We start from the raw sequence: 25,351 nt of genomic DNA on the forward strand, positions 1-25,351 counted from the left end.
CAGGGCTGCATTCATCACCTATTTGGTGTTATTACAGTCAAGTGCAAGCTTTTATACCTACTTAGTTTTTTTTTAAACTACCAGAAATATATACCTATCATACTAGCTTATGCTCGCGACTTAGTCCGCGTGGACTTCACAAATTTCAACCCCCTATTTTACCCCTCTCAGGGATTGGATTTCCAGAAATCCTTTCTTAGTGGATGTTTAAAAATAATAGCTACCTGTATGCCTTTCAGCCAGATCCATCCAGTGGTTTGAGCTGTGCATTGATGGATCAGTCAGTCAGCTTTTTTCCTTTTATATATTTATACTAGATGATGCCCGCAGCTTCTTAGATTAAAGAGTTGGAATCCAAATTTGTTATGGAATAATGTCGCAAAGTTCCCTTCAAGAAAAAAAAATTACGCAAATCGGTTCAGAAATCTCGGAGATATCAGTGTACATAGGTAGAAAAACACAACTCCATTTCTCAAAGTCGGTTAAAAATGTAGCCTATGTTACTCCTTGGTTAATTCTTTACTTGTCTGTGAAAGTCCCGTCAAAATAGGTTTAGCCATTCCGAATAGCCCGTTCAAACAGACACAACACTTCAATTTTATTTACAACAAGTATAGATTTAGACTACACGAAAAATTGTCCACTGCGTAGCATTGTAGCAACGTTAACTCGCATAATGAACTTTAACCATGTAACAGATTCACGGGTCAAGTAACTTTACATGCCAAGTTTCCCAATATAGGTCGAAAGGCTTCCTAGAATTTGAGGTCACCTCACAAGGGTCTTTGTCAAGTAACTTTGACCAAATTATTTTTAAAGGAAATGTTAGAAAAACATTGACCGCTCATTCTCTTTTATTCACTGCTGATATTCTTCTTTATGTCGATCGCGTTGTTCGCCAGGCGTACTTTACACCACCAAGCTAATTTTTTAATCCATTGAAGGTTATCTACGAAACAATATTAGAATACGCAACGCTGGAACCATCTATGATTACGATAACAACCGTCGTTCATAAATAATAAGCATTTGTGATTCCACAGAGCTATAATATCCCACATAAAACTGAGAAATTCTCCCGTTTTATATTCTCCGATTTTATAACTGTAAGCTATACTTACCTACCGTCATCTGAAAGTCAGATATTGATACGTTCAGTATAGGTATTTCTGGTATCTTTTCAAGTTACCTAAATCAGAGTTTCTTAAGCTGCCTTAAACTTCGTATTCATTAATATCATATAACGTAACACGTGCTAAGTGCAGATCATACTTACCTTATCAAAGTATCGCCGCGACATAAGGCTAATTACACCAAGCTATACCTATCAGCCATTTGCGGTTTGCGAAGCTGAAGTGGCAAAATGGGCAAAACACAATAGACGATGGGGTCCAAGGTAATTCAAGATACCTACTAGAATGCCGGCTTATGGTGATGATGATGATGATTCTGAACTTGCCATTGTTTAACATAGACAATAGAATCCACTGAATGGTATTTGATATGCTCGAGTAGAACATTATGTATGTGTGTAATTGTTAAAAGCTAAAAGGCACACCACCCCTAGCACCAACTTATTCATTAAATAAACCACTGGTATGAACGTAATGAGCTGACGGCTTAAAATGGGTAAAATGAGAACTACATTTATAAGTACTCTTACTATATTTAAGGGTTGCAACTCTCTAATAAATTTCCTATAGTTTTTGTCTTTAATTTTGTATTTGTGGTAATCCAAAAGTGGAATCTATCTATTTTTCTGGTATAAAAAATAGCCTTGCATAGTCTAGCCTGAGAAAGTCCCATCATAATCGGTTCAGTCGTTTTGAACACTAGCCTGGAAATACAGACATGCACACAGACTGACAAAACTAAGCCTACAGCTGACCAAGCTATTCAAATATGTAGCTATACTATCGTAAGGTACTTGCCTATAGGTACTATTTTTATGTAATACCTAATTCTAATCAGCTAAACCCGTTTAATCGACTTGAACAAAGCACACGCCCTTAAATACATTAAAGTTTTCCTCAAGTTGAACATAACTGTAGTTTAACAAGAAGCAGATGGTAAAAATAGGTAGAAAATAAGCAATTAGAAAATAGTGGAAGAAATAAGAAAAATATGGAGCCTGAGATACTAATTTTATAGAAGTGAGCAATAAAATTGTTGGCAACCCTAATTGTACTCGTGGCTTGAAACCAAGAGCGGAATGTACAGACTTTTATTTTAAAAGGCATGCCTCTAATAGAACAGAACTTTATTAAAGAAAAAGAAACTTGGCTTTGAAGCTTAAAATAGATTATTTTATAATCTATCAACATAAAAGAGGAAACTTTCTAACTAGCATATCAACTTACAGCTCAAACGGAAGGATTTTGAAAAATTTCTCCCGAGCGTATTCAATTTTTCAAAATTTCAAATATTTGGTCGAAAAAGAAAGGTTTATGCATAAAATATAGTTTTAGGTTCCCAGATAAAAGTAAGTATATTATAACAGCTGTGCACACCATGGGACATAAATGTGAGGCGTAAACGTGAAATTATATAGGTTGTGGGGCAAATGTAATTTATTATTTCTCTCGGGGCAAAGTTACAGGCACGCGCGGCATTTTTCGTTGTGGACTTTTCGCTTGTTTGGATTTTTTTAATCAAACGTAATACAATTCGAGTGTGGGGTAATGTATGGTTTAAAAATCCTCGAAAAATGCTTTATATCATGTATTTTAATCAGGTACCTAATAGTTTACTACACACTTGTTTGTATTTGTAATTAGACAGCTGCATCTGATTTTAGGATGTAACTAAATATGATAGAAATTAATGGCTGGTTTACACTATTCCAGTCACTGAAATATTCAACAAACAGCAAGTCGAGATATGAAGCAGAATTCGATCATCCATACTAATAGCATAAATGCGAATATATTATTATGTCTGTCTGTCTATCTCTCTACTATATCTTTGTACGGTTCATCCGTTAAACTGATTTTGACGTTTGGTATAAAGATAGCTTGCACCCCGGACACATATATAGGCTTTTTATCCCGGAAAATCAAAGGGTTCCCACGGGATTCCCAAAAATCCATCCGCTTAACCGATTTGCGCGTTGCAAAAACCACGAAAGAGACGTGTCGCACTGACTGTTTCGGTCTTCGCAAATTATTCACGTTTACACCCGTTTACACCTAGATTTGACCTAAATGCGAAAATGACTATGATGACACAAAACGCCGTGGGCACAATAAAATAATGAGATTATTGCTATCGGCGGACGTTGCCTATATCTAAAGTAGAGCATGCGTGATGCGATATTTATAAAATAATAATGTGCGAATAAGTAGCACAAACTAATGCGAATGTTACAAACTAGCGTTTATCCTCGGGTTTGCTCATAATAATAATTATTAATATCATGAAAACCTTTTATTAGCTTTAAGTTACCGAAATTTAAGTCTATTTAGTTATAATAAGCTGTTGATTTCCCTAATTAATAAAAATAGCATTCGTTTCAGGTATTCACGGCTTCCAGTCATCCAAAGATTAAACTTAAAGTCTTCCATGTCTAAGCTTCTCTGAGCGTCGTATTCCGTTTTGCTGCAAGCCCCTTCCCATAATGACAGGAGTTTTCTTGGCATAATAATGCCGTGAATTCCCACATACCTACTTCCGCATACAATTCGATTATATTTCGACTCTTAAGTTTTCACAGTTATTATAAATCTTTATTATCTTAACAAAACAGTGTTTACAAACTTTAGTGTGAGGCCCTGCCTCCTGATGAAGTCAAAACTGTGTTTCAGGAGGCAATTTTTACAAATGCTAATTAGTTATTAATCGACGGCTTAACGTAGTCTCACGTTGGAGACGAAACCTGTTTTTTTTTTAGTTTGGACTTCCAAAGTCCGCCATCCATCCTGTTACCGATTTGGGTCAACGTTGCTTAAAAATCGCAATCGATTGATATGCGTTGTCAAGCTAGATCAAACTAAGCTTATGAACCGCAAAAAGTCTATATTAATTTAGCATTTTTACGCGATTTCCCTAATACAATTCACGATTGGAAAACTCTGGAGCTATTTTTAAAACGGCTAGTAACATGGCGGTATCTGCGTAGGTCTTGTTTACATTACCGTCTTTTTCATACCTGTCTGCGTGGATTAGGTATTTATTTAAGAGGGGTCTCTCCGTCACTCGCTCCATACAAACGTAGTTCTAATTTCATTTGAATATTAAGCAACCAAAGTCCATGAAATGTAGAAATATTCTAGAAACTAATATCTATGCCTGTGGTTTTCCAGATTTCTGTTAAAATATTCGGTTTCAAATTTACGCGGTCTTAAAAATTCACATACAAATCTTTGACCTCCTGTAATTTTAAAACTACATATTTTTAGAAAAGTCTTAAACACCACAGGCACAGATATTAGTTTGTAGAATATGTTTGCAAAAATTTCATGGACTTTGGTTGCTTAATATTCAAATGAAATTGGAACTACGATTGTATGGAGTAAGTGACGGAGAGAGCCCTGTTAAACGAAAATGAAGACACTTATGTACATAACCGACCACAATATACCTAAATGCATTTTTTATTCAAATAAACTTTTACAAGTACTTTTGAATCGCCAGATGCATCTATCCTCTATCATCTCTATCGGAATGCCCTTCCTAACAAGAAGAACCAGTAAGAAACTCGGCGGTTGCTCTTTTCAAAGATGTGAAAAGCCCAAGGCCCAATTCCAGATGGATCGATTTATGAATTTGTAATTCTTGAATTAGCTCAATTCTGCGTCGTACTAGTAGTTACTTGGTAGTCATTATTATGACCAACCTCTCACCGGCTCACTACTGAACGCGAGTCTCCCCTCAGAATGACAAAGGTTTACTAGAGACTTCACACCCAGATTTCTCAGGCATGCAGGTTTCGTCACGATGATGTACGTACCCATTCCTTCGCCGTTGAAGCAAATGATAGTGATTATGAGTATATAAAACGCATGTCTCCTAAAAGTTAGGACGCCTGGAATCGAACAGCGGACCCCCAACTAACGACTTAAACACTAAGCTATCACAACTTCCAGGTTAGCGCCCATCTATCTAAAATCTATCATTACCAGGTGAGATCGTAATCAAGGCTACAACTACTGTTCAACGGATGCAAAAAAATCAATTCACTTCGGGTAATAAAGTTGCTTTTAATGTGTGCGAGCTATTAAGTGCTAAGCAATTAAACTGGGTATTTATTCACTCTGAGCCGCGTTTCAATTAGCTTTTAAGTACTCCTGAATCCCTTACTGACATTCATTTAATCATTTAGTAAGGAAACACAATTTACATATTAGCAAAACTAGTTTTTATATCCTAATCAAATCTAGCAAGTTAATTATTATTAATCTAAGGGATAGTATGTGAACCTAGACCTTTCATATTTAATTCCACAACTGAGCTATTAAGGCTTCTTAAAGAACAGCGCACTCCGCGATCTACTAACTCATCCAGGTAAAAATCTAGTACCTGTTGCTTATATAGGACAAGTATTCAAAATAATGATCTAAAATAATACTGAATCAAAATTAAATATTTTACACATACATATTTTATAATTTTATATAAATATAAATAAATAAATAACTATGTATTTACTTACTGACCGGGTTTGTAAGTAAATAGTTATTTATTTATTTACACAATATTTATTAATACAAGATTTTAATTTATGAAAAACGTATTACTTACTAATAGAGAATATTAATATTATAGAGTCAATAAGATGTTGAAAAAAAACTTACTTTATAACACGTTCAAAAATTCTCTTAAAGTTTTTTCACACAAGCACTAGGCACTAAGAACAATGAATTTCCAATATCATGGACCAATCGTTCGAATGCGACGTTGAACTGAGCGGGAAATTTTCATGTGTACGCGTGGGTCCTAACTCCAATGTTCACGCAATGGTGGCTGCCGCGGTACTAGACCGATGCCCGGCCGCCCCGGGCGAGCGCCCCGCTTTCCACGTCCTTGTCAAGAGATCTAACTTAACCCTGTACTGTGCGAAATAAAACCACACATTTTCAGGTGCTTTTTCCTGAAAACAGTACGCTTCTCTTTTTTTATTCGATGACAAGTTGGAGCTTGACTGCGATATCATCTAATCTCTTAACCCTTGGTACCTATTCTCCAGGATATCATAACTATTTAGGTACGCAAGAAATTTAGGTTTAAAGAGTTTATTTCTCAGAAGAACAATGTTCACTTATATAAGAATAATCCATCCATACTTCCATACTAATATTATAAATGCGAAAGTGTGTCTGTCTGTCTGTCTGCCTGTCTATCTGTCTGTCTGTCGATGTCTGCTACGTTTTCACGGCTCAACCGCTGAACCGATTTTAATGAAATTTAGTACAGAGTTAGCTTACATCCCGGGGACGGACATAGGCTACTTTTTATCCCGGAAAATCAAACAGTTCCCACGGGATCTATAAAAATCTAAATCCACGCGGACGAAGTCGCGGGCATCCTCTAGTTCTAAATATAAATACAGAAAAAACATAATTCTTAAAGATACGGTGACTTTATACAATAATAATATTTCAAAACGCGTTATATCCTAAGTTAACAAACTATATGTATGTATCTATCTAGCTATTATGTCTGACAGTACTTTTTTAACTCAGATTAAAATTTTGGAAAATATTTTTCCTCCAATATGTGTTTTGTTGTAAACCAGTCACAGTCTCCGTATTGAGGTACTTTTTCCTGAAAATAGAGCACCTCTTTTTTTTAATTTGATGACAATTCAGCACTTGATTATGATCACATCTGATAATCTCCAGAATATCAAAGTTTTAACATACGCGAGAAATTCGTTTGGTGGTCTGCGTATTGAGGTACTCTTTCCTGAAAATTGCGCGGTTCTCTTTTTTTATTCGGTTTTCTTTTCAATTATCTTTTTTACTTATTTTTTGATTCCTCCAGTGACCTTAAGCGAAAACCTAGCAAATAAAAATAACCGGCCAACTGCGAGTCAGACTCGCGCACCGACGAGGTTTCGTACTCGGGAAATTTTTCCGACATTTTGCACGATAAATCAAAAACTATTATGCATAACAATAAATAAAAATCTGTTTTTGAATATACAGGTAAAGCCCTTTCACATAAGATACCTTGGTATAGTTATCTTACTATGAAATATTTTTTAATAATGTAGCCATAAATTCACGGTTCTCTGATTTATTCGGTAGTAGGGAAGTACTCTATAGGTTTTCTTGACAGACACGACGGACGGACGGACGAACGGACGGACAGACAGACAGACAACAGAGTGATCCTATAAGGGTTCCGTTTTTCCTTTTGAGGTACGAAACCCTAAAAATATGTCCAACTGAACTCAGCTACCGGCTCTATTAGAATTTCGATCAAAATTCTGAGCTCCCAATTTACAATCTGTACTCAGTTAAGCCACGTCACAGTAAGCTCACTTTTGGAAAGCAGTTTACTGTTTCGTCTGTCGGTATTTTTTGCAAAACAACCCAATTCAAATTAGGTTAGCTATGGTTATTTTTTATTTTCCTTATCTCCAGAATCGGAGTATAATATATTGACGGATGATTCTCACCACGTACAACGACAACCATGATATTTTGTAGTCTTTAAATGCGAAAGTGTGTCTGTCTGTCTGATATCTTTTCATGGCCCATCCATCCGTTTAACATTGGCTACAGAGATAGCTTCCCATAGGCTGAAAATATCTCAAAAAAATCAAAAAGTTAAAAAAAAAAACTAAATACTTAATATGTTATTTTCCAGAAACTTTCAAAAATAAAGAAATTTATTTAAATCGAATTGGGTTGGTTAACTCACAGCGATATAAAGGTTTAGTAATAAGTGCTGCAAAAGCGGCCCGAAAACTAAAAGCAAAAATAATAGTTTGACCACATGAGCAGATATTTTTGACCTTATTTCAAATTACTCTTTAGACCAATTGCTTAGGTGTTAGGTTTATTTTAGAATAAATATGTTTGTTCTTGTTTAATAAAAACATGGCCACTTGAGCGATGTCATTTTGTTCGTGATCTATACCTACCATTCTGTAACAATGTTAGCTCAGTACAGGAGTTAAATATTGAATATCGGAGGGTTGATTGTGCTTCATTAATTTAATTCGACCCGCACCAGTAGGTAATGGGATGACATGCATATCGGTATTCGGTACCCACTTTGGAGATTGTGCCTGCGGCCAATATAATATTTAAATTAAATTCCGCATTCCAATCTGGTATATTTTAAATATTTAAGCGCTCTTAACGTTTGACTTTCAATTTAATTTTACACGATTTTCCTTATTTTAGTCAGTTACTTCATACTTGTTTTCTAGCATAAAGTATTACAAATATGTACAATGTAAAGTAAATAAAAAGGTACGTAGATATAATAAAATCTAACGATAGTTATTATAAGTCGGTACAGTCTTTACTTTGTACTGTACAAGTATACAAGTAGGTGAAAAAGCGGTCAAGTGCGAGTCGGACTTGCGAAGGGTTCCGTACCATCGTACAACTTATACCTTACACATTTATGTAGAACTCTGCAAGTTAATAACAGTCTGCGCCATCTATATTTTGAATCTATTTAGTGATTTACAGGTTTTGTGAACACATTTTAATTATTTGTTGTGTGATATAACCACAAACTCACGGTTTTCGGATTTTTTGCTTTTACTTGTGCTATAAGACCTACCTACCTGCCAAACATGATTCTGGGTCAACGGAAATTACCCTATAGGATTTCTTGACACGACAGACGGACAGATGGACAGACAACAAAGTGATCCTATAAGGATTCCGTTTTTACTTTTGAGGTACGGAACCCTAAAAAGCAACTGCTGTGCCTACTATTAGAATAGAATAATTTCTTCTCTTCTCTTCTTCTCTTTTCCTTCAGATTGGCTAAACTCACCTTAAAGTGAGAGAAGTGAAGTAAAGTGAGACTAGGTGGTCTCCTAATTAAGAGACCACTGCCACATTATATGTATACCTAAAGTCTTAGTAAAATCTCCGAACATTTTTACTATGACTCTACATTATTTATAGCGATTCGTTGTACCAATTATCGCTATCACACGCTTGTATCTAATTTCCATATTGATTCCTTTCGACACGATGCGTGGATGTAGTTAGTGTAATGAAGTCATAAATCTTACAATGCCTACCTAATCACTACATAGTGCTATCCTAGACATACTTATGTAAGCTAATTTCTTTTAGGGTCAAAATCCAGGAGTATATATCTACCTATTAAAATTTTCAAAAAAAACGGACTTCAATAACCACCAATACTAAAGTAAAAAATAATTCATTTTGTTATTGAATATAATATTATGTAGGTATACAAGAGTTAATATAGTTCTATAGTAACATTTTCTGGAGCCGGTGCCAATTAGCCGCACGAACCATCTACTTTTCATACCTATTGTTTGTGATTCCACATTGGCACCTCATTGGCACCGACTCCAAAAAATGTTACTACTACATTAACTCTTTAAACAAGTGTAAATTAAAAATTTATAACACCCCCGACAAGTGAAGTTACAGTAACTAGAAAAGACCGAAAAGACCTGATAACTTTCAAACGGCTGAACCGATTTTCTTGGACTATTCCGCGCCTACGATCCAAAGTATCAGAGTTTTCCAAAACATCATTTTCAAATAAATAATTATGTATCAAGGCAACGTCCATCTTGACAGCTTGACATTTGTCAATTGACATAATATTATGAACCTAACGGTTATGTAACCTTCTTTTCTACAAGAAAACTAGAAAAGAGCTGATAACTCTTAAACGGCTGCACCAATTTTTTTGGATTATAGCTAAGAACACTCTCGATCAAGCCACCTTTCAAACAAAAAAAACTAAATTAAAATCGGTTCATTCGTTTAGGCGCTACGATGCCACAGACAGATACACAGATACACAGACACACAGATACACAGATACACACGTCAAACTTATAACACCCCTCTTTTTGGGTCGGGGGTTAAAAAGAAACACAGTCAAATAGAGAAAGAATCAATTGCCGCATATATTATGAAGGATCATCACTTGAGAACGGCTTGACTGATTTAGCTGAGTTTATTTTGTGTTTTTAATTTCCAGGACATGGTTTTTGTGAAAGATTTTTTTTGAAAATCCTCACTAATTAATACATTGCACCCGAATAAAACATTGAAGCCGGACACATTGCATCGCGAAGCCGGAATAAGTCGCTAGTAGGTATAATAATAACGAGGCAGACTGGCCACATGGCTCTCAAATAAATCTAAGCCTGAGATTTATAGAGCGCACTTTGATTTTGCTCAGACTTTAAGACACTGTTTAAACGAAACAGAGTTATATACCGCTGGCATAAGTCTGTCTCGTTTTAACTGAAACTTAAGTCAAAGCAAAGTCAAAGTGCGCTCTATAGATTTAAACCTAAGAGTCATTCAAACGACGAACAAAGACACATAAGAAAACTTCCTAAAAGCTGATCAAATCTATACCCTGGTTGTATAGAACAATAACAATATTTATACTCGTATAGTTATTTAAGGATTAAACTATACAAGCATACGTACGCAGATAAATGTATTGTGATAATTAATGATTTACAATGAATTAACATGTGGTTATTAGACAAGCCTTAATAGGTACCATGTTCATTTCTCGTTACATAAATCACTAATTGAGTTAGTTCTAATAATGTGAATTCATCTGCGTACTAATTCATTTAACACATAAGTACCTACCTAAGTAAATTAGTTCTATGGATACTACATGTTCAAGATCGTTGATCCGATCGTTATTTGCGAATATTATTTTTCAACGGCTGGTCAAAGGGTATAAGGTAAAGGTTTTTAGGTTTTACATTACAAAGAAAGAAACGAAAGGTTAGCCCGCTTCCATCTTAGACTGCATCATCACTTACCACCCAACTTACCACCAGATGAGATTGCAGTCAAGGGCTAACTTGTATCTGAATTTAAAAAAAAAGTTACCCGTGAGTGAATGTTGTTGTTTCAGACACCTTATCAAAACTAGGACGGCATGTTACCTAAAAATTGTTGCCAAGGAAATATGCATACAATGAAACAAAAATATTCAATGCTTAGTCGTTTGTTCAAGTTTTGGATGTTTTCCAAGCCTCAAGTTGCCAGATTTAAACGTTTTCAACGTAATCTCTAAGCACGTCACTACTTGTCGGATACCGGACAAAACTTTAATAATTTTGTGTTTGAAAATAGAAATGCATTCTGCAGAATAAGTATTCAGGTACCTACCTAGTTAACTATACAACTGAAAAATTGCACACTTAGGTTGTTAGACAGTTTCATAATATTTACGTTGGTCCTGGCTATTGATGTCCCAAATGAAAAACTGGGTCATCTTATTAGATAGATTTGGATTAAAGATACATCAAGCCCAAGCGTATCTGTTTTGGGTTAGGTGTATCATATTAATATGCACCCATTTTTTTAATAGCTCCAGAACATTGCCAGAGATAATCTTACACTATGCGTTAGTTTGAAATCTTGGGCATAACTTTTTACTAAACAAAATGTAAAAAAAAAAACAGAAAAATCCATTTTCTTGTTCATTTTTTCGTACATCTTAATAAATTGTTATTGAGATATAATGAAGAAATAGGAGGGGAGGCAATCCTAAGCTCTCATAATGATAAACGGACTTTAATTATGCAAAATGCATTTGAAGCTTTGATTGCTCTTTCATATTTCAAAGGTTTAATAAAAAGTTAAGCCCATGTTTTGCCGAACGAATGAATACAAAGTGTTTGCGAAATTCTAAACAAAATGTTCAGCTAAATATTACAGCATCAGAATGACGATCTCCGAGGTCTTTGAAACGTGTCTCCGCATTAACCCAGCGCCACTTTTGAAACCTAAACTTTCCTGGGGCATTTTTTGTCCCACTTCGCTAGAACCGCATCTTGCTGTTATGCGGTAAAACTCTACTTTTTATACTGAGATATAATAGGCATCTAAAAATAAAACTAACCATTTCGTCTATAGAAAAACTAGGTTAAATGCCAACATAATATTAATTAGAACTGAAATCCGATATTTAATTATGCATAGTTTATTTTTATAAATCATTACAGTGACATGGAAGTTACAGTTAATAGCTTACTGAATAAAATAATATCTACTTCAAAGATATTTTAACTAATAGATATACTTATTTAATCTTTTCGATCTGAATTTAACGAAATATTTAATTGTAAATATCAATTTGTATTTGAAATATTGGATTTTTAGTTAAAAATTATAAGACAACTTTGAAATACCGGGGTCGTATTTTCAATATTTCTCCTTAGATTGTTGAACAGTTTGATTATTGGAATTTTCACATTTATCAGCTTGATTTCGTCGGCAGAATCTAAAATAACGAAAGATTGCTATAATATAGTAATAAAGTAATAGTTTTTCAAAAAAAAATCTTAATTTTAAATCTAAAAAGCAATAAAAATCGCAGGTAGTCCATTCAGCTGATGTTAAGCCGAAGATTAATTCAAAATCCAGTTAAACGGATGGATCGTGAAAAACTAGCAGACAGAGAGACACGCTTCTGTATTTATAACAAATACTAGAATTGCCCGCGACTTCGTCCGCGTGGATGTAGGATTTTTAGAATCCCGTGGGAACTCTTTGCTTTACCGGGATAAAAAGTTGCCTATGTCAATCAATTTCCGGGACTCAAGCTACCTCCGTACCAAATTTCATACAAATCGGTTAAACGGATGGGTTTTTAGGAATCCTGTGGGAACTCTTTGATTTCCCAGGAGAAAAAGTAGCCTATGTCCTTCCCCGGGATTTAAGCTAACTCTGTACTACATGTTATCAAAATCGGTTAAACTGTTGGGACGTGTAAAGCTAGCAGACAGACAGACAGACTGACACACTTTCGCATTTATAATATTAAGTAATATGGTTTTGTGTTTCCTTACCTTAGAATACAAAAATATAGAATTTCGACAATGTTGATTACAGAAAATCCCATGAAGAGTCCAAGAAGTCCACCGCAGCTGGCAAGGATATCCGATGTGCCATACAACTCAGATCGTTTCGCTATATCGAATAATGGCCTTTTGAAATATAATACTACTTCAGATACTTTAGACCTGAAATAAAAACAAAAACATGACTAACAAAAAACAGACTAGATGATGCCCACGACTTTGCCTGCGTAGATTTCGTTTAGAACTTTTTTTTCGGTTTTTTTCGGGAAAGTTCCATTCTATATATTACATCAGCCTGTATGCGTCCACTGCTGGATATAGGCCTTTCCAAGAGCGCGCCACCAAACACGGTCCTCCGCCTTCCTCATCCATCCGCTCCCCGCCATCTTTTTCAGGTCATTGGTCCAATGGGCTGGAGGCCATCCCACACTACGCTTCTAAATTTTTTTCTGGTCTGGTGGGAAGCTTTGGCCGAGGCTACCAACCTACCGGCAAAACTTTGCCGCCAAGCGATTTAGCGTTCCGGTACGGTGCCGTGTAGAAACCAAAAGGGTATGGGTTTAAAAAATAAAAACTACTTACCCCTTCCAGGTTAACCCGCTTCCAACTTAGACTGCATCATCACTTACCACGAGGTGTGATTGTAGTCAATCATGGGCTAACTTCTATCTGAACAAAATAAAATAGTTTTTTTTAATATCCCGTAGGAACTCTTTGACTTTACGGGACAAAAATAGCCTAGATACTTAGGTATGTCCATCCCCTAAATGCATACTGTGTACCTCGAAATCGATTAAAAACGGATGAGCTGTGAAAAGTAAGTAGATAAACACGGCATGCTTGCACATTTATTTTTGTCATGTGTGTGTGTGTGTGTGTGTGTGTGTGTGTTTGTGTGCGTGTGTGTGTGTGTGTGCAGTCACGTGTAGTAAAGAATCCATTTGATAACTTACTGTGCCATGTGACCACCATTGGAATCATTTCTGAATACTAATGTATCCCTTTCGTCCTTATGAAGCTCGGTTTGTATCACTTCAGTGTCGTATGTTATAGAAGTGCAAGCAGGAAGGCAGTTGCAAGCGTCTGCTATTTGAATGGCTTCGTCAATAGTGACATTGCCTCTTCCTTCATCTTCAATGTCCATGGTAGATAATTCCACTAAAAACATTTTGTTAAGCACTAGTTGATGCCTGCGATTTCCTCCGCGTGGATTTAGATTTTTTTTAAATGCCATGAAAACTCTGCTTACGTGGGATAAAAAGTAGCAAACACTGATGTCATACAAATCAGTGGATATAATCGGGGATATAATTTTTATCTACTGCCCATGCTAGCCGGGCAGGGATGCAAGTAGGGTATCTCTGTGCAAAAGTCAAAAAATTTATCTAGATAGGTCATGAAAAGTGACCAGACAGACAGACACATTTTCACTTTATAATATAAGTATGTCTATAGCCTAATATCTGTGTAATAAATAAATTCATTTATTTGATTCAATATGAATCTCCAAAGCAGACCTAAAGCCCGGCGCTCGCGATAAGTAAGCTCACGATTCAAACGAACGCCTTCCAAATAGAATTTTCCAAATGGACAGAGATTAGAGGCATAATATTGTACTCACTTTCTGCTTTGCTCATGCATTTGAGGCTTCCAAAATTACATATCGCCATATCGGGACCATCTATAATTAAAATTTATCACACATGTAAGAGAGTTAGTTAGTTGTGCAGTGATAACCTAGAAGTTAAGACGTTGGCGCCTACTCGGTGGCTCCGGGGTTCGATTGCGGACACGCACCTATAGCTTTTCGAAGTTAATATATGTGCGTTATAAGCAAATAAATATCACTTAAAACATCGTTTGGAAACTTGCATGTTTGAGAGTTCTCCATAAGTAATGTCCTCAAGTCTGCCAATCCAGATTTGGTAGTCTAAATTTGGCTAAACCTTTTTCATTCTTAGATAGCTCAATAGTGAGCCGGTGATGATGATGAGGTAGGTATAATCTATACTTATAAAAAAAACTGTAACTGAACGCTTTCGGTACTTACATTTAATATATTTTGAAAATTTTAATTTTAACCGGAGAAAACATTTTTTTTTGGATTTTTTCTGTCTGTTTTTCTATCTGTACACGCATCACGTGAAAATCTGATTTAAATGAAACTTGATACAGTGGTAGCTGATACTTTGTGTAAATATATCGGGTAGTTTTTATCCCGAAAAAAATTAGGGATTGTTCAGGATACGGGATCAAATTTTTTATCGATTTTACTCCATAATGCCGTCTTTGAACCGGTTTCCACAATTCTTATTTCTTGAGAAAATTTGTACTGTCAGGTTGGTATCATGTAAGTTTGGTGAAGATTTGATGAATAGTTTTGGAAATAGAGGTTGGACCTCCTGCACGGGTAACAAACAGCAAATCGATCGTGATCGATATAGTATCGGTATAGTAGGCTCCCCGTGCGAAGCCGGGTCGGGTCAACTAGTATATATAAATGAAATTATTATGATGACTTACGTGGCATACTAAAGTGAACACATCCGCACCGCGCATAGGTAAAGTTGGTTAAGCATTCATATTCGCAGTTGGATTGTGAGTACACTTTAAAATATGCAAGGCTCCGCTCATTCTCGAAATAACATTGGCGCCTGTAAAAATATTTTCCTATTTTTAACAGGAGAAATTCGATCACAATAAATTATTTAGATTATATTTTATCAATTTTTTATTTTGGTACACAAATAACTTACTTACAAATTACTTTTTTATTGTTATTGTATTATTTCTGTTGAGATTAGCGTTTCAGTTTGTATTCTAAAGTAAGAGCTTAATGGAGGTGCTACGCTATCGATAACGTATATCTCGATTTAGATATTATCGTAATATATCAAGAACAGATAGGTACGTGTCGATATCTATACTTAACATTTTAATTTTTAATCTATATCTATACTAATAAATAAAATTGGAGTGTCTGTCTGTAATTTCGAAATAACTACCTCATATTAAGCTCATATGGTTATTTGAACGATACCATAACTGAATCACACGTTTTTAAAATTTTTGTCTGTCTGTCTGTCTGTCTGTCTGTCTGTCTGTCTGTCTGTCTGTCTGTCTGTCTGTCTGTTTGAAAAGGCTAATCTTTGGAACGGCTGAACCGATTTTGACGGGACTTTCACAGGCAAGTAGAGGATTGACCAGGGCGTAAAATAGGCTACTTTTTTAACCGACTTTTAAAAAGGGAGTTGTGTTTTTCTACCTATGTACACCGAAATCTCCGAGATTTCTGAACCGATTTGCGTCATTTCTTTTTTAATCGATAGAGGAACTTTGCGACATTGTTTCATAAAAAATTTGGAGTCCAACTCCTCAATCCTGATGCTGCAGGGGATCTGACCAATCCACGCGGGCGAAGCTGCGGGCATCAGCTAGTTAACAAACAAAATTGGAGTGTCTGTCTATAATTTCGAAGTAACTGCCTCATATTAAGCTCATATGGTTATTTGAACGATACCAACACTGAATCACACGTTTTTTAAATTTTTGTCTGTCTGTCTGTCTGTCTGTTTGAAAAGGCTAATCTTTGGAACGGCTGAACCGATTTTGACGGGATTTTCACAGACAAGTAGAGGATTGACCAGGGTGTAACATAGGCTACTTTTTTAACCGACTTACAAAAAGGGAGTTGTGTTTTTCTACCTATGTACACCGAAATCTCCGAAATTTCTGAACCGATTTGCGTATTTTTTTTAATCGATAGAGGAACTTTGTGATATTGTTTCATAAAAAATTGGATTCCAACTCCTCAATCCTGATGCTGCAGAGGACCTCACCATCACTACTGATGGGATTTAGAAACTGTCGGTTATAAATTGATTGATATTGAAGGTATCTGTACCAAGTAAGGACTTTGTCGTTGACCTCGAGGACCCAACTCCTTAACCATGATGCTGTAAGGAATTGCATTCCTAAATCCTGGTGATCCCTCGGGATTTTTAAAGGATCATCCGTTTAAATGTTTTTACGTGGTACAGAAACACGTTGCATCCCGGGGAATACAAAAGTTCCCACGGGATTTCAGATCCTAAATCCACGCGGGCGAAGCTGCGGGCATCAGCTAGTTGTTAATATAACCGCTACGAATAACAATATCTATTCGAGTCGAATACGAATAATAATATATTAGTATATTCTAATTGTATATTGATAGTCTAACAACCTCAATTTCTATCTCTATAAGAAGTCTTTTCCAGGCCATTCAAGTTGTAATATGAAGTAATGCAGTGTTAAACGTCTGGAGTGGTACTTACTTAGGTAAATATATTTTTTTAATTTTTATAATTATTGTTTATATTACTGTACATATTATACCCGCGGGGAATGGTGCCAAGAATGGTTGCATTGCCACGCTGAACAGCCAAGCTGGTCCTTTGTGCAAAAAATGAGGCAGCGACTCTGGCACCAAATGAGGCAATTAACGGCGTGCACATGTCTCAAACGAATTGGTCTAATATGGATAAATATTAAATAACTTAACAATAACTAAATAATAACACCCACCCAAAAGGAGTAAATACTTCGAGTCCATCAGAAGTAACTTCCAACGTGGCTGTAAAAGCTATCGTTACTTCTTGATAGATTGGAACTCTAATGTACTGTTGAGAAAGTCGCGGCAAATCACTTGGCGTATGCAGCAATATCTATAAAAAAACGGCAAAAGATTCAATTTTTTTACATTTATTCATAGACACCACAACGACAGTCAACATGGTAAAATTCAGATCTAACATATACCTACTTATGTGATTGTGTTGCTGATAATAATAAAGATATTCCTAACTTTCTATTAGAGTACATTACTAACACCAAACTTACCTTTACTTCAGATGCTTTACCTTAAAACCTGAAAGCCAATCGTTACACTCCTGATCCAGACCTTCCATATCCTCAGTCAATAACAGCTCCATACCAGCTTTAGGACCAGCACCCTGTATAAGTTGTACAAGGATTTTTATTGCTCTTGTGTATACGTCATCTATTTCCCAACGGAACAAATGTAGACGTTTTCAAAAGCCACAGCGCATTAAAATGAATCAAATACAGTAGCATTCCAGTCCAAGCCAAAAAAAACCAGCACTGCTACTGCTATAGTATAGTAAACCATCCAACCAAATACCATCCAAAAAATTATTACTAAAATAATGTAGGTCAGGCGATAATAACTATTGTATTTGACCCTCTTCCTGTCCACAATATTTTGCTCCGAGAAAGTTTGGAAAAAAATATTAATATCGAGCAAACGAGCATGTGGATCGGGTCACCTGATACTGAAACCTAATCAAACCAAAGAAGGTTGGCGAATTTGAACCCAGCATTTTTAAAACCGTTCAGATTCAGAAATCATTTAATTTTAATACTATTTTTCAGAGTATTTTTCTACCTAAGCCTGATACTTTTAGAAGATGGGGATCAAAAATGTAATTATTCACAAACACACATTATAAATAACCTTTACATGGCAATACAAGTGAATATCTTTTTTCTCCCAACTTTATTTGATAGACTTTGATGAAGTTTTTTGTTAGACTAATTTACTAGAACAAGCATGAGAAGTTTGATTCGTGAACGAGAGCTTGAGGTTCACGGTTTTGTTAGTTTGGGTCTGAAACTCTATGGAATTCGAAAATCTCCTTTGCAGTCCCAAAGTTTGCAAGTTTGTGGCAGAAAAGACAGAATAACGGAAGGGGAACGGAATGAGGCAAAAGGGAAGGCAAGAATTTCATACTTACAGAACCTCTTATAGGATATGTTCTTCTTGGAGCATCAGGAAGGTACCCGTATTCCAGCGTCCAACCTTGATTTTTTGTTCTTTTTAGATTCTCCATGTATTCATAATCAGCGTTCAAGCTTGTAAAATAATAATAGATAGGATGGTTTAGAACCCAACACATAAAGGAAACGCACAAAGAGTAGTAAGAGTACGAGATTATTTTTTGTATTTTGTAAGAGTGGGTGTCGTGAAACCGTGACCTTTGAATTTCTTTTGTATTAAAGTAAAAAAGTAAGTTTAAGATACTGCGCCCCTTATCCAATTCATCTACGATTCATAACAGCAAAATTCCATTAAAAAAAAAAAAGTCTTTTATTATCTATCTGCTAGCTCTTCCACTCATGCACAGCACACATGCACCACACACACACCCCACACACTCCACACACGCACCACTCACTCTGTTCAAACACGTGCCACGCACGCTACACACACCCACCACACACACTCTACACACTCACCACACACGTTCTCAAGATAGATAAATGTTTTAGGTAACCTACTTTTCATATCGAAATAGATCTTCTGGTCCAATCGTGTTAAACGTAAAGCACATTCCTTCTTCTGTTAGAATGGGTGTAAACATGTTATTACAAGAACTCTGTTTTCCCTTCCATGTACACATAGATATGACTTGAGATAGCTCTGCTGAAGCCTGAAAGAAATACCCCTAATATTATTCGACTCATCTCGACTTCGCATGGAGGTATTCCATCTCTTCTTCTTATTCTATTGATAGCCATAATCCCTAACAGCTTAATATTAATACGACGAAAGATTTTAAAAAACAGGCAAAGAGCAACATAAAATGAAAAGCCAGTCTAGTGCGAATTAGACCCGCGCACCCAGGGTTCCGTAATTTATCGTATAATTAAATGTATATTTTATTTGACTAAAATAATTTAACGAATCAATCACAAATCGCTTTTAAGACCACGTAATTAAGTTTGTTTGTAAAGACTTATTGCTGATTTTAAAAAACTAACATATAAGTAGTAGTTAAATTACTATCAATTCATTAATTCAGAATTTTTGCTTTCCTAAACTCGGAGATAAAAGCGGAATGGAATTTTTCAGAATTTTTTAGGATAAGTCAAAACTGTAGCTCTATAGCAAACTTTATTTTTTAAATAGCAGAATAAATCCTTTCAAATCAAATCAAATCAAAATCATTTATTCAAAATAGGTACTATTGTACACCTTTTGTTTGTCCGATTTGTTAGATTTAATTATGACATAGTGGTGATAAATATTTCACATATTACCCCTCCATATTACCTAGTGACCCCACTTTAAAACTATTATTTGCACATCTTTTGCAATGAAAATAAAAATATTTTTGGAATTCTTTTATTTTAATTAAGATGGGCAAGCATTTTTTAAACTTTTCAAAATTGCAAGTCGATAACTTAAGTACCAGTTAGACGTACGTAGCAATGCGCTTAGAATGGAACCCTAAAACGCGAATTTTGCGATCTATTTAATATATTTATAAATTTACTAAATTATGTATTGTAAACTTTTACCTATTATCGCAGTTTGAAGCAATGAGTGTAAAAAGTAGAAGTAAAAAATTTTATTACTGATATGACATATTCACCTTTCTTATATTGCTAACCGTCTCATTACCGAATGAATAATTTCTTCCTTCCAACACATCATGGTTAATAAAATTATTGCAAATTAGAGACACGTCTTCGAACATATTTTGTCTGTAATAAAATAAAGCAACAATTGTTAAATTTTACCTATACGATTCTATATCAGCTAGATTAGATACCTACACCAAAATGACCGGCCCACTACTAGTAAAATGTTCGTATAGGGGAACATGAAGCTATTTGATTGCTAGTAATAAAAGCTTTGATCAGTGTCATTATTTCAATTTCAACCAAATAAGATATTTTGGTCTTATCATGATTGGATTTACAAAGTAAGATTTTAAAACAATTTGAACACAACACCTTATTTATAGCACTTAAAGTGAGTATTTTTTTTAAATAGGTATATGCCAATATAAAATATAGGTAGATTCCTATAAACTGGCCCACGCCATAACCTAGCAGATATGCGTATACAGGGTGTTTGGTTATTAGTAAATAATGACGATACGTACCCATGCAACTTTGATCTGGTAAATATAATGCTGAAGTATAATGACGAAATAAAATTATAAAAATTTTCACACAAAATTAAAAAAAAAAAAGATTATGTCAAAGTTTTCATGAGCCTAACGTGCCCTAACTCACTGAGATTGTTGGCTCCGCCTATTTAAAGATGGCCAGCGATCTCAGTGAGTTAGGGCACCCAATGGGCAATGGGTCATGAAATTTTTATAATTTTATTTCGTCATTATAGGTACTTCAGCATTGTATTTATCAGATCAAAGTAGCTTGGGTACGTGTCGTCATTATATACTAATTACCACACATCCTTTATATTAACACTACTCTATCCCACACAATTTTGTTTCTCAGAAAATAAGGAAGGTCTGGTGGCAGTGGGATCTTGCTATCTTGCTCTATAAAGTTACAATAAATACTTACTCTGTTTCTGACAAGTTGCGGTAAGTTTTGTTGAACATATATTCAGTGAAACTGAACACTGTTGACATAATTTTCATTTCAGGGCAAACAGTTACAGCCGGAAATGGAATCTAAACAAAAAATATTTATTGATGTTACTAATATTGACTCGAACCGAAAAATTGATTTGAAGAATGGTTTTGGACAAAAGCCTTGAAGTCAGTTAACCATGATTGCCAATGCTTAGGAATATACTAAAACAAAGAAAATGAAATGACAGAAATGAAAATTTATAACAGTGTTTATTATTTGGATTTTTTAACTAATTATTAAGACTTGTCAAAAATTAAAATTTCATTATAATTTATAAATACTGATATAATATTTTTATGAATAAGACTGTTACAGTCTTATTCATAAAAATTTGTAGAAGCTTTATTAGCTTGTTATAAGCAAAGTTCTCAAAAACATGATTCATAAACGTTCAATAGTGCTAAAAGTGTTCAATAACGGCTCCATAACTTATAACAGGCTGAACCCTACTATAAACCCTTATTAAAGAATAAGATGGCCGCCGTCTTGTCTTAACAGCTGATAATTTGTTTGGAAGTGAGGTTATTTTGTTTTGGTTGATTCTAGTGTCATTGCATTGTCATTATTATTTGTACGTTATTTATTCTGGATTCGAGAGGCTGTGGTAATTAACTAGCGTTGCAAGTTTTAATTGCCATAAGATGCTAGGGACGGACGTCGTGAAGTAGGTACCTAAAAGTTTCTACCTGATTTCGAAGTTTCTTTTCATGTAATCATTCTTTTACATAGGTATGTGATTTCTTCTAACGTAAGAAATATGGCGGTGATGCAGCTCAGTACCTAACTACATAAACCGAGAAGGATTTGGGTAAAAAAAAAGGGCTGGCTCATTTTTTGCGCAACGGATCAGCCTGGCTGTCAAGCGTGGAAATGCAGCCAGTATTCTTGGCACCATTCCACACGGGTATGATTTGTATAGTAATTAGATAAGGCTAGCTTTAAGTTTTATTGTAATATTTTCAATTAAAAAAAAAAGGATTTTATTCCATGAATGTCCAGGTACTGTATCTAAATTCTAATACATACTTTTACCTAATACATCTTTTTTTTTAAATAGTATAATAAAATCTAACGCTAATTTCTAAATTCCTTCCTGTTTCCATTTTTATAATTAAATAAATCGGAACAAACTCCGAACGATAATACCTAACTATCCTCCAGAACTCAGACAATTGACCGAAATTCGAAAACAAATGTCACACCTGCGTCACTTTTCTGTGTAGAGCCCAGTTTTTTTGCAATTTTGTCTATGAATTCATCAGAACGACAACATAACAAAGCGAAACTAGCCTATAGCGAGAATTTAGTTGTGAGAGGTTTATTGAACCTTTATGAATAAAGAAAGTTATGAAACGTTTAATAGGCCTAATGAGCATTTTAGCTAATGAACGTTTTAAACCTATATTAAGGGATTTTTATGAATAAGACTGTAAAACTATTAATTAACATTATCTTAGCTTTTACATCTATTGGCACTCCGAGCATGTTGCCACTAGTATGTCGGTGATGCGACCTTGAAGCCAAATCATCGAAAAAAATAACAAATTACGAATTTTATTCACCTCTCGTATAGGTTGATCGTTTTCAGTCAACATAACGATGGAGGGGCTTCTCATCCACTTGGAATAAGATTTCCAAATTAGGAAACCGCAATAAATGAAGCACGATGTAAACATGACAAGCCAGACAATTCTGTAATCATATTTATTAGAAAATATTGGTTATGTATCGCATACGTATAAAATCGCAGGTGAAGTCGTAGTCAAGGGCTAACTTGTGGAATGAAAACAATATAATCAATATAATATTAGTACGAAAAAAGTTTTGTTTTTATAAATAACAGTATACAGTTTATACACAGTTTATGTTCTAATAACCTAGGCAAAATACCTAATCGTATGAATCGTGGTACGTATACATAAATTTTAATCATATAAAATATTATTCGCGTGTTAATAATAATATTGGCTTACTTTTCGATAGGGGTTGTTTCCCTTTCTCTAGCTTCTTTCAAGCTGAGATTAAAGTTGTTCAAACTTTTTAACAAGTTTTGCGTGATCGAGCTTTTATTTCGCTTTCTTGTTGTCTCTAACTCAGCTGACTGACCATTATCCCGGTGTTCTTCCACCATTTCAATATTTAAAGCGTTCTGTGGTCTGAAAAACGTTATTTATAGGTATGTATTTAATGTTCAAATATAGTGCACGGTGGAAGGTCTAAGAGTGCCGTTTTCAAGCAAGCTATCTAAGCTCGACAGACAGACAGATGGACGGACAGACGGAAGGGCGGACGGACAGACATTTTGATTTAAACATTACCTAGTAAGTATAAAATTCAATTTACATAGTAACGTTTTAGAAAATTCAAGTGTCTTTTCTATAAAGTTAGCACACTTCGATTAAGCCGTATTGAGCTTCTTTCGGCAAAATCTTACTCTTACTCGTAAACTGTGGCCGTTAATTATTATTTTATCTCAACTATGAAAAAAATAAAAATGAATAAAGCTGTTATTCATAATATAATAAGTGATTACTTACATGAAGTTACTTACATGATTACGTAGCTACTATGTGAAATGAAATAGAAATTTATTTATTTGCTGAATATGAGCATAATATTATAACTAAGTATAAGCGACCTTCATATTCATTCACATGCATTTCATAGCATGCAAATATTCGATAGTCATCAAGAATAATACATATATACTCATTATTATATAACTCCCCCGACTCAAAAACCTCTATAGGAAAACTAGAAAAGAGCAGATAACTTTTTTCGATTATAGCTAAGAACTCTCTCGATCAAGTTACCTTTCAAACAAAAAATAAAATTGGTTCATTCGTTTAGGAGCTACGATGCCACAGACAGATACACAGATACACACGTCAAACTTATTACACCCCTCTTTTTAGGTCGGGGGCTAAAAACACTCAGCGACGCCACATCAATAATTTTGTTTGAACCTACTTACCTACGTTCTTCCATATTAAACTCAAAAAGTACAGCTACGTCCTAGAAATATTTTGAAGCGACTGTTAGTACCGTGTTAATTTTCTATAGAAATAACAGACACGAAACATGTATTTAGTTATTTCCCTTGGGATCTCTATCTAGTGTAATTATTTAAGTTTAGTTACCTATATTTTACTAATACATATTTTTAATTTATAGTATGAGGCCAAGGCCGTCACTACATAAATCAAACAAAAACCGGTCAAGTGCAAGTCAGTCTTTGCTTTTTTAGAGTTCCGTACATAATTGTGAACATTTTGGCTGTATGGAGTATTTCTTTTCCGAGCTAGAGCATCGCAATAAACCGTGAAAGAAATACCTAAAAATATTCGTTTGTTTTGGCCACAGCTTACAAACTATCTCATAAATCGTTGTTTTCAGTATTTGAAATTTTAAATTCCTAACTAGTTTAGTTTTTGCGATAGCCCCCGTCCCAAAAATGATCTAAAACTGACATTTCGTTATTTTTTAAGGTTAAAAAAATATATTCATGCTCAATGAGCTCTAAACAGCGATACCTACCCCACATGCTATGGTAGAAATTTTATTTTTCGGCTCCCTTTTCATGTAAATCCCCCTGGAAAATAATTTTATTGAATTTTAATTCAATACTTGGTTTTGGGTCAAGGTTTTACACCAAATACTAAAATTTGAGGTTTGTAACTCATTTAGTCTACCAGCTAGAGACCTTTGACACGTGGACAGAGACGGACAGACGAACAGATGGACAAACGAACAGACGGACAGGCGGACAGACAGCATTAATATCCGTTTTTACCCTTTGGGTACGGAACCCTAAGAAGTGGGAAATTTAATTTGTCACTAAAGTAATAATAATGTATCTAAGTGATCTCTGAATGAATG

The 25,351-nt window shown here is 35.0% G+C and overlaps 2 protein-coding genes and 1 long non-coding RNA gene across 3 annotated transcripts in view; 1 reads left to right on the plus strand and 2 right to left on the minus strand.

Moving 5' to 3' along the window:
• The window catches only part of LOC123873636 (monocarboxylate transporter 3-like), a 68,942-nt gene extending 62,979 nt beyond the window's left edge, over positions 1 to 5,963 (minus strand). The window contains exon 1 of the mRNA XM_045918584.1: positions 5,793 to 5,963. The gene's annotated coding sequence lies outside the window, so the exon portion shown is untranslated. The remainder of the gene's footprint in view (positions 1 to 5,792) is intronic.
• Positions 5,964 to 12,283: 6,320 nt separating this feature from the next.
• On the minus strand, positions 12,284 to 24,495 carry LOC123873637 (pickpocket protein 28-like). Its single transcript, XM_045918585.1, has 14 exons — positions 24,447 to 24,495; positions 23,446 to 23,628; positions 23,035 to 23,164; positions 21,401 to 21,510; positions 20,455 to 20,566; positions 19,358 to 19,509; positions 18,814 to 18,931; positions 17,920 to 18,012; positions 17,585 to 17,724; positions 15,542 to 15,672; positions 14,640 to 14,699; positions 13,972 to 14,176; positions 13,007 to 13,180; positions 12,284 to 12,438 (listed from the first exon to the last, which is right to left on the minus strand). The coding sequence occupies exons 1-14, from the start codon at positions 24,458 to 24,460 to the stop codon at positions 12,360 to 12,362; spliced, it is 1,701 nt and encodes a 566-aa protein (XP_045774541.1). The 5' UTR covers positions 24,461 to 24,495; the 3' UTR covers positions 12,284 to 12,359.
• On the plus strand, positions 18,495 to 22,858 carry LOC123873660. The gene is made up of 3 exons (XR_006797728.1): positions 18,495 to 18,729; positions 21,573 to 21,576; positions 22,846 to 22,858. It is a non-coding gene; the product is annotated as an uncharacterized LOC123873660 (long non-coding RNA).
• Positions 24,496 to 25,351: the final 856 nt, after the last annotated feature.

Source organism: Maniola jurtina, chromosome 17, assembly GCF_905333055.1.
Source record: "Maniola jurtina chromosome 17, ilManJurt1.1, whole genome shotgun sequence".
Lineage (NCBI taxonomy): Eukaryota > Metazoa > Arthropoda > Insecta > Lepidoptera > Nymphalidae > Maniola > Maniola jurtina.